Source organism: Myotis myotis, unplaced genomic scaffold, assembly GCF_014108235.1.
Source record: "Myotis myotis isolate mMyoMyo1 unplaced genomic scaffold, mMyoMyo1.p scaffold_m19_p_19, whole genome shotgun sequence".
Classification (NCBI taxonomy): Eukaryota; Metazoa; Chordata; class Mammalia; order Chiroptera; family Vespertilionidae; genus Myotis; species Myotis myotis.
In genome coordinates, this window is record NW_023416323.1 from 5443629 (window position 1) to 5465516 (window position 21888).

The 21888-nt window shown below is 43.2% G+C and overlaps 1 protein-coding gene across 1 annotated transcript; it reads left to right on the forward strand.

Moving 5' to 3' along the window:
• Window positions 1-10482: 10482 nt before the first annotated feature.
• Window positions 10483-21357, forward strand: LOC118674540 (cytochrome P450 2G1). The gene is made up of 9 exons (XM_036346451.1): window positions 10483-10662; window positions 11251-11413; window positions 13294-13443; window positions 14652-14812; window positions 15055-15231; window positions 16828-16969; window positions 20073-20260; window positions 20376-20517; window positions 21176-21357. The coding sequence occupies exons 1-9, from the start codon at window positions 10483-10485 to the stop codon at window positions 21355-21357; spliced, it is 1485 nt and encodes a 494-aa protein (XP_036202344.1).
• Window positions 21358-21888: the final 531 nt, after the last annotated feature.

Below are 21888 nucleotides of genomic sequence, written 5' to 3' on the forward strand. Positions count from 1 at the left end.
AAGACATACAGATGGCCAACAGGTACATGAAAAGGTGCTAAAAAAAATCACTAATTATAAGGAAAATACAAATCAAAACCACAATGAGATAACACCTCAGAGCTGTTAGTATAGCTATTATAAAAAAGACAAGAAATAATACATGTTGACACTGATGTGGACAAAAAGGAACCTTTGTGCACTGTTGGGAATGTAAATTGGTATAGCCACTATGGAAAACAGGACAAAGCTATCTAAAAAAGTTAAAACCAGAACTACCATATTCAGAAATCCCTCCTTAGAGTATTTATTTGAAGAGAAAAAAATACTAATTAAAAAAATATATATGCACCCCTATGTTTACTAATCAACCTAAGTGTCTGTTGATGGATGAATGAATAAGGAAATTATGGCATAAATACAATGGAATATTATTCAGCCCTAGAAAAGAATGAAAGATTGCCATTTGTGACAGCATGGATGTATCCTGAGGGTATTATTCTAAGTGAAATAAGTGAACAGAGAAAGACAAATATTACATGATCACACTTACATGTGGAATCTGGAAAACAAAAACAAAACCCAACCTCATAGAAAGAGAGAAGACAGTGGTTGCCAGAGATGGGGGATGAGGATAGCCAAAATGAGTGAAGGGGACTAAAAGGTACAAACTTCCAGTTATAAAGCCAATAATTCATAAGGATATAATGTACAGCATGGTGACTGTAGTCAATAATTCTGCATTGCATATTTGAAAGTTGCTAAGAGTAGTAAATCTTAAAAGTCCTCACCACAAGAAAAACACTAATCTGTACTATGTTTCATGAGGAATGTTTTTTTTTTAAATCTTTATTGCTCATATTTTTACATTTGTTCCTCTTTTTTCCCCCCATAACTCCCCTCCACCTAGTTCCCACCCCACCCTCCTCCCTCACTCCCTACCCACTGTCCTCAACACTTGATTTTCAGATTCGCTTGTTGATAGATGTGTATTTGTTGTTCAAAATTTGTATCTTTACATTTAATAAACTGGTAAAGTGTTTCCCTGAGTTCTGTGAGCCACTCTAGCAATTTAATCAAACCTGAGGAGGTATTCGTGAAAGCCTCTAATTAGCAGCCAAATAAGACAGAAGTTGTGGGTAACCTGGGGACTTACTACTTGCTATTGGCAACTGAGGTGAAGGCAGAGGGCAGACTTGTGGAAATCTGACACTATTTCTAGGTAGATAGTGTCAGAATTGAGTTAAATTGTAGCAGTCTGAAGTCCGTGTGGTACTTCTAGAACATTTCAGAGGAACAAAGATTCTGACTGCTCTTCTGGGCACATCCTGCCTGCTGGCTGTGGTGTATTGGAGGCCCCTGACCTTTCAGCACCCCCTTCACCTCCCAACCAGTCTGTGCAGCTGCAGCCCTCCTCCTGTTACTGGACACGAGACCTGGCAGGACTGTCTATAGTGTTTGAGTTCTTGACTTCGTGCAGAAAAGATTTCACAACACGAGTCCAGGTGATTTTGAGAGAATGCTTATTTATTATTATTTTTTAATATATTTTTATTGATTTCAGAGAGGAAGGGAATAGGGAGAGAGAGATAGAAACATCAATGATGAGAGAGAATCATTGATCAGTTGCCTCCTGTATGCCCTCCAGTGGGGACCGAGCCTGCAACCCAGGCTTGTGCCCTGACCAGGAATCAAACCAGGACCTCCTGGTTCATATAGGTCAACACTCAACCACTGAGCCACATCAACTGGGGGAGAGGGGGCATTTATTAAAGCTGGGGGACAGTGAAACAAGGAAGGGCCTAGGAGAGAGGAAGCAACAGGAGAGGGACTAGATGGGGAAATAAACCTGTGGTAGGCAGGTAGTCAAACATGAGCAAGCAAGACAATGGGCCAGGTACAGAAGGCCCTGGGTGCCTAACAAAGGACAATTATAGGGTGGGACCTCACTCCCGGGATGACCTTTCCTCCCCTACCATATCACTGGTCATGTGGTTTAGATCCCTGACCTTATCCTCCTTAGAGATGACATTTAGGCCTCAGTTGTATTTTAGCTCCAGGCCCAAAAAAGCAGCAAAAACAGATAAGCAATGCCACAGCTGACCTCAGGACCAACTGCATTGGATAATGACCTGCCCTGGTGCCAACCAATCCATCAGTGGAGACCCAGACCCTGAAAGGACACACCTGGAGAGCTGCTGAATATTGAGATCTTGCCCGGGGACCTCCCCTAAAATCTCCACCCTTAAAACCCTTAGGACAGAGGACCCAGAGTGCTGTCCCTCCCGGGGGCACACCAGAGCCTTTCCCTTCCCCTGCCCTTCTCCCTCTTTCCCCCCAGGCAAGTCACCTTTACCTTCCTCATTCCCAACTCCTAGGATCCTCCCTTTACCTCTATAACTTGTTTCCTAAGCCATTTATTCTATGAATTATTTCTCCTTCCTCTGTGATTTTTGCAAATAAATGTTCTCTTATAGCTTGAGTCTTGGCTCTTAATTCTTTCCTACCCAGAACTGCTGAACCTAGGTCCCATGTGACCACACCTGATGCCATTCCCGCTGCCTACAAGTCTAGACTGGGCTGCTTTGGCTCACTAAGAAGTCAGAGAAAGGGGGGCCTTGGGACAAGGACAGGGAGTTAACCCAGGACAAGCTGCCACTGCCTATTGCTCCCTGGTTGCAAGTCTTGTGTGGACCCTTAGAGTTTAGGAGGTGCACGTCTGTCGGGGAAGGAGAGGGTGAAGGGAAAGGCACAGGGATGCTCCTGAGAGGGAGAGCCTGTGCTGGGACCTTGGTTTTTTGGTTTTTTAAAAATATATTTTATTGATTTTTTGCAGAGAGGAAGGGAGAGGGATAGAGAGTTAGAAACATCAATGAGAGAGAAACATTGATCAGCTGCCTCCTGCACACCCCCTACTGGGGATGTGCCTGCGGCCAAGGTACATGCCTTTGACCGGAATCGAACCTGGGACCCTCTAGTCCGCAGGCCGACTCTCTATCCACTGAGCCAAACCGGTTAGGGCTGGGACCTTCGTTTTGAGGATTTTTATTTTATTTTACTTTTTGAGGGTTTTTAAAGGCTGGGAGTTTATGGGAGGTCTTACAGGGGACAATAGAATATTCATCAGCTTTATGCTGGTGCACCAAAATGAGATCTATTCCCTTAACTTCACCTGTCCTTTCGTGTGGTTGGCACAAATGGCACTACATGGATTTCTGCTGTCTCCCTGAGTAGGTGATTTAAGCTATTTACCCTCTGGTTGTGGAGAAGTGTAAACCATTTACTCTGAAGTGTCCTTGATTTAGGAAAGGTCAGACTCTGCGATTTACTAGAGGGCTGTAAACTGCTTGGCCTTTTAACTACCTGCATCAGTTTTCCTATTCCACTTGCCCTGGCTTACTACCCTGTCTCAGCCACTGGCCTGTGAACCAGCCCTTCTGCCAGGACAGGTCTTTGTGGGGGTGGGGAATGGACCTCCCCTAGGCAAGAGCAGGAACAAGAACTGAGGTTATATAATCAAAGGTTTGGCCAGGTTGGTAATGGGGAAAGCAGGGATGGGGACAGGGGGCAGGAAGGAGGAAGAGGAGGAGGAGAAAAGGAGGAGGAGGTATGAGGAAGGGGAAAGAGACCCAGTCACCACCTCTCCAGTCCCAGCTCAGGCTCCTCACCTGGAATGTTGCAGTAGCTTGGTGCCTTATTAATTAAATTGCCACTTATTGAATATTTATTAAGTGGCCTCTTAAGAGGTGGTGACACAGCAAAGACTGAGACAGCCTGTGCCCCTGCCCTCACCGAGCAGGCACAGCCCAATGGGAGAGTGCTGGTCCAGAGGGGTCGGGCTGGATGATGGCATCTCAGGGGGTTTGCACAACCAGCCTCTACTCCCCGACACACCTACCTCAGCCCAGAAATGTGAGCAGAGTGTGAGGCTGAAAGAGCTGAGGGTTGGAATGTGTCCATGTGCTTGTGTCAGCAGGAGTGAGGCGGGGAGAGGGTGCCTGCCTGGAGCCTGGGGAACACAGTGAGGGGCTGGGCTGTAAGTCACTGCTGTGAACCCAGCACCAAGAACCATAGATTTCTGATGAAATCAGAGGAAGAAAGTTTCCCTTTCTAAAGGATTCCAAGCTGGCATTTTTTCACTCTGATAACTCACCATAGTTTAAAGTCTGGTTCTAAACCCTTGTTCTAACTGTATTTTCTTAGATTCAGTGTTTGTCTACTTGACATCTCATTATTACAGGGCCAATTGTATTAATACTAGAGGCCTGGTGCACAAAATATGTGCACTGGAGGGGGGGGGGCGGGTCGCTCAGCCCAGCCTGCACCCTCTCCAATCTGGGACCCCTCAGGGGATGTCTGACTGCCTGTGGGATCAGGCCTAAACCGGCAGTTGGACATCCCTCTCACAATCTGGGACTGCTGGCTCCCAACCGCTCACCTGCCTGCCTGTTTAATTGCCCCTAACTGCTTCTGTTTGCCAGCCTGATCACCACCTAACCACTCCCCTGCCAGCCTGATTGGTGCCCAACTGCTCTCCTGCCAGCCTGATAACCTCCAACTGCCCTCCCCTGCAGGCCTGGTCCCCCCAAACTGCCCTCCCCTGTAGGTCTGGTAGCCCCTAACTGCCCTTCCCTGCTGGCCTGATTACCTACAACTGCCCTCCCCTGCTGGCCATCTTGTGGCTGTGGGCACCACCATCTTTGAGGGCATGGCAGTCAATTAGCATATTCCCTTCTTATTGGCTGTGAGCACCGCCATCTTTGCAATGGCGTGAGGGTCAATTAACATATTCCCTCTTTATTTTAGATAGGATATTTTCTGTATTCTTGATGCTCTGGCACTGTGGCCTTGCTGACTGGAGAAAGACTTCCTCTTCTAAGACCAGCTGACTCCTAGAGACAGTGAACCACCTGTTGTTGAGCCTGCCTTTCATATATAAGCCAACCAAGGTTCCCAGCCACCCTCTTTAGCTAACTCTCAGACACTAAGCCAATATTTTCCCTAAAAATTAACTTCCTTAAATCAACCTGGGAAGAAGTACCAGACAACTAGGGATAGCCCCTGTGCCCCAAAGCTACTGCAGTTATTCAAGTTAGCCAATCCTGGGCTATTCACCCTGCCTGCCAGTTCCCCCAGGAACCCCAATTGCCTTCCTCTCCCTAATTTCTGCTCCTGACGGACTTAGTCAGGCCTGAGCTGGTGGGGGAGGGGTGGTATGCTGCAGGCCTGCTGTGCCTGCTATCAGGGTGTGATGGACCCCTGCAGGGCCTTGGATCTGGGAAGGCCATGAGGAGGGAGTCACCCTGTGAGGAAGTCACTGTGAGGAGCCTGATCTCCTGAGTCGGCCTGGGAGATCTTCACAGATTTAGGATAAATGGGGAGCTAGGCAGGTGGTAGCCAAGTGGAGGGGGATGACCTCCTCAAAGAAGCCCTCCCTGACCAACCAATCTAAAGCACCCCCGGCCCCCTCAGTCAGCAGTCATCTCTCTCTGATTCTTTGTCTGTGTCTTTCTCTTTCTGTGTCTCCCTGGCTTTTACTCTCTCTGCTCAGTGCTGCTCTTTCTCTTCTGTCACCCTGAAACCTGTTCCCTTGCTCCCTTCTTACTTATACATGATCTTTGCCCCCACTATGCCTCCTGGCTCACTGCCCTTGGAGAGGGTAAGGTGGAGCTGATTATATAACTATTTGTTGTATAATCAAACTTAGTCTGTCCTGGACAGACTAAGGGGCAAAGGGGTATGTATATAATGGGGTGAGGGGTGAATAGAAGGCCAGAAAAGAAAATTTTCTTCTTAGCCCTCTCTTTTTGCCTCAGTTCATCAATCTAGTCTCATAGATACCTCTTCAGCTACATTCCTCCTGGATTGGGTAGAGAAATCACCTGACTACATCCCTCACCTGGAGACTGTGTAAATATTTCAGCACCGGAGATAAATAGTTCTGGCATGGACTTGGTGGGGTGATCTTGGAATTTATCCTGAAATTTTATACAAAATTGTATGCATCCATGAAATAAATAAATAAATATATATATATATATATATATATATATATATATATATATAATTATTATTATCATTATTGATTTCAGAGAGGAAGGAAGAGGGAGAGAGAGATAGAAACATCAGTGATGAGAGAGAATCATGGATTGGCTGCCTCCTGCACACTCCACACTGGGGATCGAGCCCGCAACCCGGGCATGTGCCCTTGACTGGAATTGAACCTGGGACCTATCAGTTCGCAGGCCAATGCTTTATTCACTGAGCCAAACAGGCTAGGGCTCATGAATTTTTTAAAAGTATATTATTATTGACTTCAGAAAGGAAGGGAAAGGAAGAGAGAGAGAGAAACATCAATGATGAGAGAGAATCATTGATCAGCTGCCTTCTGCATGCCCTCCACTGATCAAGCCCGCAACCCGAGCATGTGCTCTTGACTGGAATCGAACCTGGGACCCTTAAGTCAGCAGGCTGACGCTCTAGCCACTGAGCCAACCCAGTTTGGGCCTGATTGTGGTTTTAACTTTCATTTTTCTAATGACATATGGTCTTGAACATTTTTTCATACACTTTTTTGCCATCCATATATCTTTTTCATAAAGTATGTGTTTCAATCTGTTGCCCATTTTAAATATTGGGATTTTTTAAATTGTTGGATAATAGTATTTTATCAGATATGTGATTTAAAAATATTTTCTCTCAGTTTGTAATTTATACTATCATTTCACTTTTTTTGTTGTTGTTATTAATCCTCACTTGAGGGTATTTTCCCATTGATTTTTAGAAAGTGGAAGGGAGGGGGAGAAACAAAGAGAGAGAAACACAATGTGAGACACATCAGTAACCAAGGTACATGCCCTTGATCAGAATCAAACCCACAATCCTTCAGTTCGTGGGCCCATGCTCTATCAACTGAGCCAAACTGGCCAGGGCTATACTTTCATTTTATTGGTGTCCTTTTCAGAGCAAACATTTTTTATTTTTATTAAGTATAATTTACTAAATTTTCTTTCATGGAGTGTGCTTTGATGTTGTATCTAAAAGCTTATTACCAAACCAAGGTAATAGAGGTTTTCTCTCTCCTTTTCTGAACCATCATGGATAATTAAAAGATTAGTTCTGAATGAGTTGTAAGTGTGTTTGCGTGGGAGGAGAGGGGGGCGGAGGATCAGAATAGAAGAAAGAGGTGACCACTGGGAGAGTCAATAGAGGCAGCCTAGAGCTGACTTTTACTCCAGAAAAGACATCCTAGCAGGAGATCCAAGATCCAGAAGGTGGTGCTTTGTGAGTCATTCAGTTTTCCCAGAATTCCCACCATTTCTGGACACAGGCTGCCTCAGCCCAGCTAGCCAAGTCTTATTTAAAAACCTGTGAGTTCCCTAAGAGATTCAATTTCTGAGTCTGAGAACCTAGACACATGAGAAGGGCACTGGGTTTTGTTTAATAATATGTATAAGTAGGATATAATACTCAGGGATTTTGCTTCAGGACAAAAGATTTACAAATATTTGGTACAAAAAGTGTTGAACACCATTTATTTAGATTATTACAGAAAACAATTGCTAGGCCATACCTCAATACTGGCCTTCTCCTCTAGAGATGGTTTCTACATCTCAGACTTTGAAATTGAATGTGTGTGCGCACACACACACACACACACACACACACACGCAAAGTTCTGATAAACCAACACAAGTAATCTTTGATTATTACTATTTAATATCACCTAAGTATAAACAAGAGAACTTATTGAATAAAACCCTTTCAAATGAGTTCTCAGGCTATTCTAAATCTTCATCTCACTGCCTTTATTCTTTTTTTTAAATTAAATCTTTAATGTTCAGATTATTACATTTGTTCCTCTTTTTTCTCCTCATATCTCCCCTCCACCCAGTTCCCACGCCACCCTCCTCCCTCACTCCTCACCCACTGTCCTCATCCATAGGTGCACGATTTTTGTTCAGTCTCTTCCCGCATCCCCCACACCCCTTTCCCCCCCAAGAATAGTCAGTCCATTCTTTTTCTATTCCCCTGATTCTATTATAATCACCAGTTCATTCTGTTCATCAGATTATTTATTCACTTAATTTTTAGATTCACTTGTTGATAGATGTGTATTTGTTGTTCATAATTTGTATCTTTACCTTTTTCTTCTTCTTCCTCTTCTTAAAGGATACCTTTCAGCATTTCATATAATACTGGTTTGGTGGTGATGAACTCCTTTAGCTTTTTCTTATCTGTGAAGCTCTTTATCTGACATTCAATTCTGAATGATAGCTTTGCTGGATAAGGTAATCTTGGTTGTAGGTTCTTGCTGTTCATCACTTTGAATATTTCTTGCCACTCCCTTCTGGCCTGCAAAGTTTCTGTTGAGAAATCAGCTGACAGTCGTATGGGTACTCCCTTGTAGGTAACTGAGTTTCTTTCTCTTGCTGCTTTTAAGATTCTCTCTTTGTCTTTTGCTCTTGGCATTTAAATTATGATGTGCCTTGGTGTGGTCCTCTTTGGATTCCTTTAGTTTGGGGTTCTCTGCGCTTCCTGGACTTGTAAGTCTATTTCTTTCACCAGGTAGGGGAAGTTTTCTGTCATTATTTCTTCAAATGGGTTTTCAATATCTTGCCCTCTCTCTTCTTCTGGCACCCCTATATTTCAGATGTTGGTACGCTTGAAGCTGTCCCAGAGGCTCCCTACACTATCTTCGTATTTTTGGATTCTTTTTTCATTTTGCTTTTCCAGTTGGGTGTTTTTTGCTTCTTCATATTTCAAATTGTTGACTTGATTCTTGTGATCCTCTAGTCTGCTGTTGGGAGTCTGTATAATATTCTTTATTTCAGTCAGTGTATGCTTAATTTCTAGTTGGTCCTTTATCACAACCTCCAGGGTCTCATTAGATTTCTTGTACATCTCATTAAGTTTATCGGCAGTTTCTAGAAAATTCTTGAAAGATCTTAAAAGTGTGGTTTTGAACTCTATATCCAGTAGTTTGCTTTCCTCCATTTCTGTCATTTGTGTCTTGTTTCTTTGTCTCCACATTTTTTTTATGCTTCCCTGTGTTGATAAAGTGGTTTTTCTGTGCTAAGTGTCCTCTAGGGCCCAGTGGTTCAGCCTCCCTAAATACCTGAGGAGGACACTCTTGGTGCACCCCTTTGTGGTCTTTGTGCACAGTCTTGTTGTAGTTAAGCCTTGATTGTTGTAGTTATCCCTGGGAGGAGTTGACCTCCAGGCCAATTGGCTGTGAGAATCAGCTGTGTCTGCAGTGGGAGAACTTCTGTGCTGGAGACACCCCTCCGGGGAAAGACTTGCTTCAATGGGGCTTTGGTGCTCACTGGGTCTGCCCCCTGAGTGTGTCTTTTAAGGGTCCGAGAAGCTGCAAACTGGATGGTCCCACTCTGACCTCTAGGTTTCCTGGCTCCTGGATCTGTAGGGAGGTGCTAATCTAGCCTTTGCCTGAGGCTACCCAGCAAAAGCCTCCCTGAAAGGCTTGGGTGGGGCAGGCCCCACGGGATCAACAGGGCAGGGCGAGCAGTTATGGCTGCTCTCAGTCCTGCCCTCAGAGGGTCTGCTTCTCAGTGTTCCGGTAATCGCTGCAAGCACCTCTGAGAGAAAGCTGCCCTTGAGTTCTGACCGATGCCAGACAGTCCGCTTCTCCCGTATGAGTCTGGGTTCCTAGAGACTCGCCCGGAACTGGAGTTCAGAGCCTGAGACTCCCTCCCAATTGAAAACGACAACCGTGCCCTCAGCCACCAGCCCGCTCCATGTGCGCCTCTTTACCTTAGTATTTTACGTCCGCACCGCACCTCCTCTGAGTCCTGGTATGCTTTTCTCTTTCCTTCCAGTTGTAGAATTTCCACTCTGCCAGCCTTCCTGTGGTTCTGGATAAGGTCCGTTCTGTCTTTTAGTTGTATTTTTGAAGTGGTTGTTCAAGGCAGCAAACTCTGGTGTTTACCTATGCCGCCATCTTGGTTTCTCCTCTTTTTTCTTTTTTTAACATGACTAATTAGGGTCTGGCAAAGAGAAAAGATTCATCCCTATTCTCTATCAAGACTTCCTAAAAACAGTTTGGTTACCTTATTTGGTGAATGGAGAAACTAAGGCCAAGAGGGTTAGGTCACTTGCTCAGTGAAGAAAAGATGGAGCTGAAATTTGAGCCCAGATGTTTGATTCCTAAATGAAGTAGCCTAAAAATGGTGTTCAATACTTCCCACACCCAATCAAGACATGTTGAACAAAGGGTTGAGCTGAGGGAGAATTGAGGGACTGGAAATACGAAGAAAGGGGAATGTTCCCAGTGGACTTACCTGGGTGAATTCAATCTACCTTTATTCATGTTGGAGATTATCAGTTATATAACTGCCCACCCACAGATAAAGCAATCTCTTCCTTAATGATATCCATACCCGGAAAACTTGAATCCCAGAGTGTTCAGATTTCTGCACTGCTGATTTCCCAGACCGTATTTAGGCAGGACCTCCAGCCCTGGATACAACCTCTCGATCTAGCACCATGGAGCTGGGAGGGGCCTTCACTATTTTTCTGGCACTCTGCTTGTCTTGTCTGCTTATCCTCATTGCCTGGAAGCAGGTCAACAAGGGGGGAAAGCTACCCCCAGGTCCCACACCGATACCCTTCCTGGGGAACCTGTTACAAATTCGTACAGATGCCACCTTTCAGTCTTTCATGAAGGTAAGTCTGTCTACCTTCTCTATCAGAGCTGGAAGTAACTAATTTTATAGACAAATACATGTATAACCTTCTAACTTCTAAAACACAGACTATTGGAAACATAGATTTTATGAACCTCAGAATTCTGACATTTCAGAAACTCAGACTCTTGGAAAGACAGACTCCTAGCACATTGGAACTTAAGACTCACATTCTCAGGACTTTGGACTCACAATACCTTGTATCCTTAAACACAGTAACTCTTGCAGTCTGGTTATCTTAGAATTTTGAAACTGAGTGTCATGAAATCCTAGGATTCTAGAAATTCAGCATTTCAGAGAGAGAAGCATGAATCTTGGGGTTTATCTCATCCAGGTCCATCATTTCACAGATGAGGAAATGAAGACTTGTGGAGGTGTTGGGGAGTCTTGCCCAGGATCACAAGAGTCAAGGCATCTGTGTCCTTTTCTCAATAGTCCTTCCAAGCTCAGGACTTACCTTTATTCCACATTTGTATTCTCTTGAAATCTCCACCTCCTAAAATCTTTGATTGGTCTATACTTAAGTGTTCCAATCAGCCCCATCTTCTTGTGTCTTCCTTCACTCCAGCTCAGGGAGAAATATGGCCCAGTCTTCACTGTGTACATGGGTCCCCGGCCGGTAGTTATTTTATGTGGACATGAAGCAGTGAAGGAGGCCCTGGTTGACAGAGCAGATGATTTCAGTGGCCGTGGAGAAATGGCTTCAATAGAGCGAAACTTCCAAGGTTATGGTAAGTAACAACAACACATTAACAATGAAAACAAAATGATTGTAATGTGCATGCTATATCCCAGGTTCTTTGATAAGTACTCTATATGAATTATTGCATTGACTCCTTTGAGAGAACTAGTAATGTCTTACTAATATTGCAAATGAGGAAGGTGAGGGTGAGAAAGGTTAGGTAATATCACACATTAAATAGTAGAACCATTTTATTCTGAACCTAAACCATCTGACTCTACAGTATCTGCTGAGTTAATTCTGTTCTTATTTTTAATTGATTAGTTTACACTGTATACCCACTGAAGCCCTCATAGCCAACCTTACTTCTTATTTTCCTATACATACATACAGATCCAACCCATAGATCTCTGCCCCTCGATTTAGGTAGATACTTTCTAGTGTTACCTACACATCAACCTCTAACTGCCCACACCTTTCCATTCAAAGCAGCCTCACACTATTCTTCCTATATTTCATCCATCCATCTAGCCCCATACTTTTCCTTCTATTCATCCATTTGCTATTGATCCACTTATTCACTAAAAAAATCACTCATTAATTAGATTTTCTATACACATATCTTTCTATCAATTTACCTACATATCTATCAATTAACTTTCCATTTACCCATCTATCCACCATTTAATTCATCCATTTATTAATCCTTCCATCATTCATCCATGTATTAATCCTTCTGTCCACACACCCTTCCAACCTTTTATCCACCCATCTCAAACCATCCATAAACTCTTCACTTATCCACTAAGTCTTTCATCCATCCATCAGTCATTCCTGTAATAAACTCTTTCTTCCTTTCATTAATCCACCAAAATCGTTACATTAAATTTCCAAACATTAACTCATCAACCCATTCACATCTGATAATTTCTAAATATTTTTCACTACATGATAACTCTTTTTGTGTAGGCATATTGATGTACATATGTGAGCTTCTGTGTACATGTATATATATTTCTAAAGAATCCAAGTGGGGCCTGGCCAGCTTGACTCAGTGGTTGAGCATAGACCTATGAACCAGGAGGTCACGGTTCAATCCCTGGTCAGGCCACATGCCTGGGATGTGGGCTCAATCCCCAGTGAGGGTAGTGTAGGAGGCAGCCAATCAATGATTCTCATCATTGATGTTTTTTTTTTCTCTCTCTCTCTCTCTCTCTCTCTCTCTCTCTCTCTCTCTCTCTCTCTCTCTCTTTCTCCCTCTCCTTTCCTCTCTGAAATCAATAAAAATGTGGGTTTTTTAAAAAAATAATCCAAAAGGGCCCGGGCCAGTTTGGCTCAGTAGATAGTGTCAGCCCTCAGATTGAAGGATCTTGGGTTTGATTCCAGTCAAAGGTACGTACCTCATTTGCAGGCTCGATTTCTGTACAGGAGGCAACCAATCAATGTCTCTCTCTCTCTCTCTCCCTCCCCCCCTCCCTTCTTTCCACTCTCTCTAAAAATCAATAGAAATAATATCCTTGGATGAAGATTAACAACAATAATAACAAAAAAGAACCCAAATGGTATATAGAAAACAGAATAGTCTTCTCATTCCAGGCTACTCTATATGGCATTCTATCTATACTTCCCTCCTCATTCCTTTGTATCCATCCCATTCATCCAGTTCTAAGACTTTATCCTGTAGGAAACTCTCCTTGATCTCCTCAATCACTAGAGCCTGATTCCCTTTCCTCCACCTCAGTGCTAGACGGTGTTTGAGGGTCCTATATGTAGGAAACCTTAGTCTCCCCATCAAGCCTGGGGGGTTGGGAAAGGTTTCCCTAAAAGCAGATTCTAGAGCTTTCATAATCTGTCCACATCCTAGTCTAGTAAAGAGTTAGACACAGGAAGGGGAGGGGAGGCAGAAGACTGACACTGAGATTCCCGCAGGTGTAGCTCTGGCTAATGGAGAACGATGGAGGATTCTCCGACGCTTCTCCCTGACCATTCTTCGGGACTTCGGGATGGGAAAGCGCAGCATTGAGGAGCGAATCCAGGAGGAGGCTGGCTTCCTACTGGAGGAATTACGGAAGACAAAGGGTATGGGGCCTCAAGGAGGGAGGGAGCTGCAGAGTGGGTGGTTGTAGAGAGCTCATAGGCCTTGGTGACAGAAAGCTCTGGAATGGGAGAGGATGAAGAAGATTCAGAATTCACTGACGTTTCCAGCCAGGTCCCATATAAAAAGTTAACATGAAGGAGACTTAGAGACATGTTGTCCAAAAACTTTAATCAGTGGATCTCAGGGAGTTTGTGAGCTCCTGATATCACATGCAGACTTTGACAATATGTCAGTTTGTGCCTTTTTCTGGTGATGGGACCAAATTCAATTACATATGTATGTAAACACACACAATTGTAAAAACCACATCACATAAAATTTTACCATCCTAACCATTCCTAAGGGCACTTTTCAGTAATGTTAAGCATATTCACATTATTATTAAACAGATCATTAGAAATTTTTCATCTTGAAAATCTGAAACACTATACCCATTTCATTATAGTTTTAAAGGAATCTGGTCCCCACCCAAAAATAAGATCTGGAACCACCGAGGTCTAGAGAAAAAACACACAGGGGCTGAGAAAAACAAAGATGAATAGTTAAAAGACAGAATTGGTGATAATTTTTCTAAGTCAGAGGTCCCTCACCTGGACTCCATGGATACTAAATAGTCTACATAAGATTTTGAATGTCTATATATCTCCAGAAATAATTTGCAAAATTGTATATTTGTGATTATAGGCATTGCTCTAGGGAAATCATCCCCAAATCCAGTGTCCTGAGAAGTATCCTGTGTTATAGACAGAGCAGCTGAGACCAAGGGAAGGATTTGCTTAATAGGTCAAATGGAACCATTGATAGATATAGACAAACTCCAGCCAGCCATTTTTTTTTTTTTAAAAATGTATCCCTTTCTAGGACTCCTTTTCCAAATTTGTGACTCTCCAGCACAATTAAATACCAATACTAAAAGTAATGATTAAGCTCCACCATCATGTTTTTACTGTTTACTACATGGCAAAGACTGTGTTGAGCATTTAACATGGGTAATTATACTGAATCCTCATGAACCAGTGAAGTGGTTACTAAACCAATTTGCATATTGGGAATTGACTCAAAATACAAATATGAAATAACTAACGCATGCTATTAGGCAGTGGACCTAGGACTCATATTCATGACTGAATGATTCCACAACCCATGCTCCTGATGATTGCTTCCAACATAGATAATTTTCATCACCCAGGTGCCCCCACTGAACCCACTTTCTTCCTGAGCCGCACTGTCTCCAACGTCATCAGTTCCGTTGTCTTTGGACGCCGCTTCGACTATGAGGACAAGATGTTCCTGAAGCTGCTGCAGATGATCAATGGGAGTTTCATTGAGATGAGCACACCCTGGGCACAGGTTCCCACCAGCCACCTCTATGCCCACCCCCAATCACAAATAATTAATAACTTGCTATCTTGCATAATACTCCCCAAAACCCCAAGAGGCAAGTATCAATATGCCCTGAATCTCCAAAAAGCAAATGGACGCACCTAGTTCTCAAACCCTGAATGTTGAGTCCAGCTACCTAACTCGAGATTCAGCCCAGAATGGCCTTGGGTGCCCATTGCTGACAAATCACCTTTGTTTATTCCCCACAGCTATATGACATGTATTCTGGAATCATGCAGTATTTGCCAGGAAGACACAATCGCGTCTACTATTTGATAGAGGAGCTCAAGGACTTCATTGCTTCTAGAGTCAAGATCAATGAGGAATCCCTTGATCCACAGAACCCTCGAGATTTCATTGACTGTTTCCTCATCAAGATGCACCAGGTAACTCATCCTCTTCTCCCAATCCTTTCCTCTCATCTCCTCAATCCCTAGTACCTGCAACTTGAAACTCATCTGTAGACATGGTAGAGACCAAAAAAATAAGCCAGCATTATTTCACATGGTGTAATTTTACTTATAGATGAGATCTAAAGACTGTAAAAACATAAACTCTTAAACTTTCCAAAGTAAACGTTGAATCTAAAAATTTTAAGAACATGGAAACTTAAAACATTACAAGTTTCTAATCATGTATGATTATAAGGGCCAGAGACTTACAGCTGTAGAAAAGTAGGATGAGAAATCAGAAACACCAATCAGAAAGGATATATGCACCCATATGTTCATAGCAGCACAATTTACAATAGCTAAGATTTGGAAACAGCCTAAGTGCCATCCGCATATGAGTGGATTTAAAAACTGTGGTACCTCTACACAATGGAATACTATGTTGCTGTAAAAAAAGAAGGAACTCTTACCATTTGCAACAGCATGGATGGACCTGGAGAGCATTATGCTAAGTGAAATAAGCCAGTTAGAGAAAGATAAATATCACATGATCTCACTCATTTATGGAATATAATGAACAATATAAATTGATGAACAAAAATAGATCCAGAGACATAGAAGCATCGAACAGACCATCTAACCTCAGAGGGAAGACAGGGGAGGGGGGAAGGGGTAAGAGATCAATCAAAGGACCTGTATGCATGCATATAAGCATAATCCATGGACACAGAAAGTAGGGGGGAAGGGCATATGCTGGGGGGTGTAAACGGTGAGGGAGAGGTCAATGGAGGAAAAAAGGAGACATATGTAATACTTTGAACAATAAAGAATTTAAAACCAGCCTTAGCCGATTTAGCTCAGTAGATAGAGTGTTGGCTTGTGGACCAAAGGGTCAAGGGCACATACTTGATTGCAGGCTCCTCCCCAGCTTGGGCCCTGGTCAGGGCTCCTGCAGGAGACAACCAATTGGTGTGTTTCTCTCACACCGACGTTTCTGTCTGTCTTTTTTTCTCTTTTTCACTCTCTCTAAAAAATTAATGGAAAAATATCCTTGGGTGAGGATTAACAACAACAGCAACAACAAAAAGAATTAAAAAAAAAAAAAAGAAAACTAGGATGAGTCTTTTGAGTCTTAAAATTTGAGAACCTTAGACATATAAAGTTTTTAAACTTAAGAGTTTAAATTTAAAACTTGAAAGTCATAGAGATATAGAAATTAGAAGCTTAATACTTCTGTCATAGATTTATAGAACTAGATATTTTAATATAAAACAGCAGCACTTGAAAGTTAAAAATTTTACACCCTAATGTCACAGAACATTCAAATCTAACATGGCAATCTCTAGTTTCTTCTCTTCCCGTTTTCCTCATTGTTCACTCCATTCCAAACATACTGACCTCCTTGCTATTCTCTAACATACCAGGAATACTCCTGCCTCACGAGCTTTGCTCTGGCTATTTCCTCTCCTAGATACCCACTTGGTTTCCCCATCTATTGTGTTTTCACAAAGGCCTACCATACACAAAGGGAAAAATAAGAAGATAAAGACAGAAAAGGGTGATTCTATTTCTCATCCATTTCATTTTCAGGACAAAAACAATCCACACACAGAATTCAACCTCAAGAACTTGGTCCTCACCACTCTCAACCTCTTCTTTGCTGGCACAGAGACTGTGAGCTCTACACTACGCTATGGATTTCTGCTTCTAATGAAGCATCCTGAGGTGGAAGGTGAGTGTCCACATGAGCTGCTCACCTGGTGACTCCCACTCCTACCAGGAAAGAAGACATAACTTTGAAATCTTAGAAACCTATAGCCTTAGACTCTTCATTAATTAGCATTTTAATTTAATTTAATTTTTTCAGTCTTTACTGTTGAAAGTATTATATATGTCCCCTCTTTTCCCTATTGGCCACTTCTAGCCAACACCTGGTCCCAGTCCCCCAGTCCCAAGCCTTGTCTGTGTCTGTGGGTTATGTCTGTGTCCCAGGGTTATGCATATATGCATACAAGTTCTTTGGCTAATCTCTTCCTCCCCACCCACTCTCACCTCCCTCTGAGATTCCACAGTCTGTTCCATGCTTCTATGTCTCTGGATCTATTTTGTTCATCAGTTTATTTTGTTTATTAAATTCAAAATATGAGTGAGATCATGTGATACTTCTGATTTTCCTAGCCCCGGGTCCAGAAAGAGATCAGGCAAAGAGTCATAGTCTCCAGAGATCCACCTCTGCTAGCAGTCTGATTGTTATTTTCAGTCTTAATTAGCCTCAGGCTACAGACCACAGCAAGGCTTAAACTCTAGAGGATGGGGCAAGAGGTTTTCCAACAGAGTGGGGCAATTGCTTCCCCTCCCATCCCCAAGACAAAAGCTGCCTGAATGGTAAAGGTCTCCCTGAGAAAGATGTCCTCTGCAGTAGGAGGGAGTGACTTAGTACAGGAAACTGGGGCAGCTGCCTTCGAAGCTCTAACCCCAAAGCTTCCAACCCCGGATTCTCCTCACACAGCTCTAGTCCACTCTGCCCTCCCTCTGCCAGAGTCCAAGGTTAGTGGCTGCACATGAAATTGTGTGCATTGGCTCTTTAAGAGGGTGCCTGCATTCCAACCATCTCTCCCTGACAGACAGCAACCCTGCTGCTTTTCACAACCAGATGTTTTGTGGGAACCTTTCTTGGTTCTGTTGCTCTAGGCTGACGAGCCCAGCTTGGTGATTAGACCCCAGAGTTCTCAGTGGGAATCCCCCACAGCTGAGAACATCAGCTGCTATCTGTGGGAGTCCAGCCAGGCCTCTTGTGCCTTCACACGTCCTACCAGTCTCTATGCGGTCTCCACGTTCTACCCTTGGTTATCAGGGTTCTCTCCAACTAGTCTTCAGTTGATAATTTAGAATGGCTTTTCTGTATTTTAGTTGTAATTCCAGTTTGGTCCTGGGAGACTGTCAGTGTGGCTTCCACTTAATCTACCGCCATTTTGGAACTCAGCCTTAGATCCTTCACACTTTAGAACCTCAGGATACAGAATCTTGGGATTTACGTCTTGGAAGACCATTTAAATTAGTCTTCTACACGGTGTCTGTGTTAGTTTCCCATAGCTGCTGTCATCAATGGGCAGACACTTAGTAGCTTAAAACAACATAAATCTATTATACAGTTCCTGAGTTCAGAAATTCAATAGGCTTTTTCTGGGCTGAACCAAGGTAGAACATGATTCTTGCCATTTCCAGATTCTAGAGTTATATTCCTTGCATTCCTGAGCTCATGATCTTCCCTCCTTCTTCAAAGCCAGCAGCAAAAATCTTCAAATCCCTCTTGATTATGTTGTCACAGCTTCTTCTCTGACTCTGACTCTACTGCTTCCTTCTTATACAGACACTTCTGATTGTATTTAGAGCCAACCTTGATAATTCTGGATAATCTCCCCATCTCAACATCCTTAGTTTATTTCTATAGAGTCCTATTTGTCAAACATGTCATATTCACAGGAATTAGGAAGTGAATGTCTTTTTTTAAAAAAAATTCTTTATTGATTAAGGTATTACAATATCCCTTTATCCCCCTTATCCCCTCATTGCCCCACCTCCTCCACTCAGGCCCTCACCCCCCTGTTGTCTGTGCCCATTGGTTAGGCTTATATGCATGCATACAAGTCCTTTGGTTGATCTCTCTCCCTTACCCCCACCCTCCCTTACCTTCCCTCTGAGGTAAGTGAATGTCTTTGATGACTGTTATTTAGCTAACTATAGTGCCAGAATAAACTAGAATCCATCCCCAATCAATTGGAATCTGGTATGGTTAAGTAACTCCAACAATGAGGAGCACATTACTTGCTTAAGAAAAATGTGCAATATTGGCCCCTCTTTCTTCTAATGCAATTCAAAACAAGACAACAATTTTTTTCTACTACAGATGAAGGGAAAGACTAACTTGTTTCCACTCAAACTCTTTTAGTGTCTCCTCCATTGTCCAAATTGTCTCTTACTAATCTAAGAATTCACATGTGTAATGGACACTTTCTATGTACTAGGAAATGTCATAGCTACTTACTTAATGGATTTTATGTAAATTTTAAATTCTAAGAGCTTGTCTCACCTATTTTGAAGATGAAGAAATATAGTTTCAGAAGGTGAAGTCATTTGTCCCAGTGTTACTCATTGAGGACATGCAGAGAAGGGTGACTGCACCAAGAGTATTCTTAACCACTGTCACATTGTCATTTGCTTCAATCCTGACCTAGTTATTTATCGTGCTCTTTCCCATCCTGTCAAAACTCTGGGTAGGAAAGCCCAGCTGGGACCAGGACTCTGCCCTGCTCATCAGCCTTCCATGGCTCTTTGATTTTTTTCAAGATGAAGACCAAATGTCACAATGGCATTCAAGGCTCCAGGCTATGTGCCTCTCAGTGATCTGATGAGTAACCCCACTAATGTGTCAGGTGTTGTGAATAAAAAGGCAATGCAAACACTCATGGCCAGCTCCCTCAGGGTCCACAGGTACTGAAGATACAAACCCATGACCATGGCCAGTATTCTCAGTGGTTAGAGCGTCAGCCAGTACACCAAAGGGTGGTGGGTTTAATCTCGGTCAAGGGCATGTACCGAGGTTTGATGCCCAGCCCTGGTCTCTCTCACATCTCTCTCTATATATTTATCTATCTCTACTCTATCTCTTTCTCCTCCCCCCCCCCACCTCTTCTACTCTCTCTGAAAATCAATGGAAAAAATATCCTTGGGTGAAGATTAACAAAAAACACAAAAAAAGATACAAACCCATGGCACAAACCTGGCTCCTAGAAATATATCCTGTGTCCTTTGTTATATTTTTTGGCCTCTTCCAGCAAAGATCCATGAAGAGATTGACCAGGTGATTGGACCACATCGGATACCAAGTGTAGATGACCGAGTCAAGATGCCCTACACAGATGCTGTGATCCATGAGATACAGAGACTGACAGATATCGTGCCCATGGGTGTTCCACATAATGTCATTCGGGACACACATTTCCGAGGCTACATTCTGCCCAAGGTGGAGTACACACTCATTGGCACTTTTTCTCCTTCCACTATAACCCTCTCTCCTCCGGTTCCTTGACCCATACTCCAACATTGATTTCTCTTCACTGCCCCTATTTTCACCCCAGGGCACTGACGTATTTCCCCTGCTTGGCTCAGTCCTCAAAGACCCCAAATACTTCCGCTACCCAGATGCCTTCTATCCCCAACACTTCTTGGATGAAAAGGGCCGCTTCAAGAAGAATGAAGCCTTTGTGCCTTTTTCTTCTGGTAGGTTTCTATGGTCTGGTTCCCTCAGGAACATGCTTGATATGTCTCTCAACCATTGGTCCATATTTGGTTCATATCTGAAAAGGAAATTGAGTGCTATGTCAAAGAATCCTAGAATCCCAGAATCTCAGAATATTAGAATCATTGACTCTTATATTTAGAAAAGTAATAGCACTATATAGGAGTCAGCAAACTTTTTCTGCTAAGGATCAAACAGAAACTATTTTAGGCTTTTCTAGTTATATGGTCTCTGTCTGAAATATGCAGTATGAATTAGCCACATACACCATTGTAGTACAAAAGTGACCTTCACCAGTATCTAGCACCAGTGAGGCTTCTGATAAACATTTGAGAAATTAAAATGCACAGAATCTTCATATTCAAAGTTCCTTTGCAACCATTCCATCTTGGATTATGATGCAATCCAAGCCATCAGAGAAGTTGCTGCCACACATTGAGTGACAGATCCTAGCTGAGCACTAAACTAGAAACTCGCTGAGTCTTTATAATAACCCTGTGAAGTGAGTGTTATTATGACCCCAGAGGTGCTGAGGAAGTAGCTGAGTCTCAGGTGAGTGGTGGAGTCAGAAGGCTCCCCATGACCCCACTATCCCAGTGCAAGTGTGACTGACCTTCCCTTCCTCCAATGTGCTCACAGGAAAGCGCATCTGCCTGGGCGAGGCCATGGCCCGAATGGAACTCTTCCTCTACTTCACCTCTGTCCTTCAGAACTTCTCGCTACGCCCGCTGGTGCCACCTGCTGACATCGATATCACCCCCAAGATCTCAGGCTTTGGCAACATTCCCCCAACCTATGAGCTCTGCCTGGTGGCCCGCTGACTGCCCCCCTACTGGGTATGGAAGGAACCATTGGAAAACAGAACTCTGCCCAAGTGTATAGGGACACCCAACTCCATCTCCCAAAATTCTGTCAACAACCCTAAGAAAAGGCGCTAGTACTGCAGGTCACAGGTCAGCGAGGGTCACCTGATAATAAGTAGTGTGAATTGGTAGCATATCTTCTACACCAGTAGAAAAGCCATGCCCTGTCTGACATTTCAGCAAAAGCCTACAGATTGTTCCTTCACCTCTGGCTAGATTTGTGTCTGTATCAAATTCTTGTTGTAGATTCCATGTCTTTATGGTGTTCTTGACCAAAATGTGGGACACATCCCTTTTTCTTGATTCTTATACCCCTCCCCCCCATAAAAAAGGCACCAAGGAGTTCAATACTGTTGTGTGTGGCATGTTTATTGTGTATTGTGTGTGTAACATCAATAAGCCACTGCAAACACTTAAAATGTCTCTTTTCTTCTAGCCCACCACCAAAGACTTCCCACTGATTGAGCCACACTTTTAATAACCCAGCCT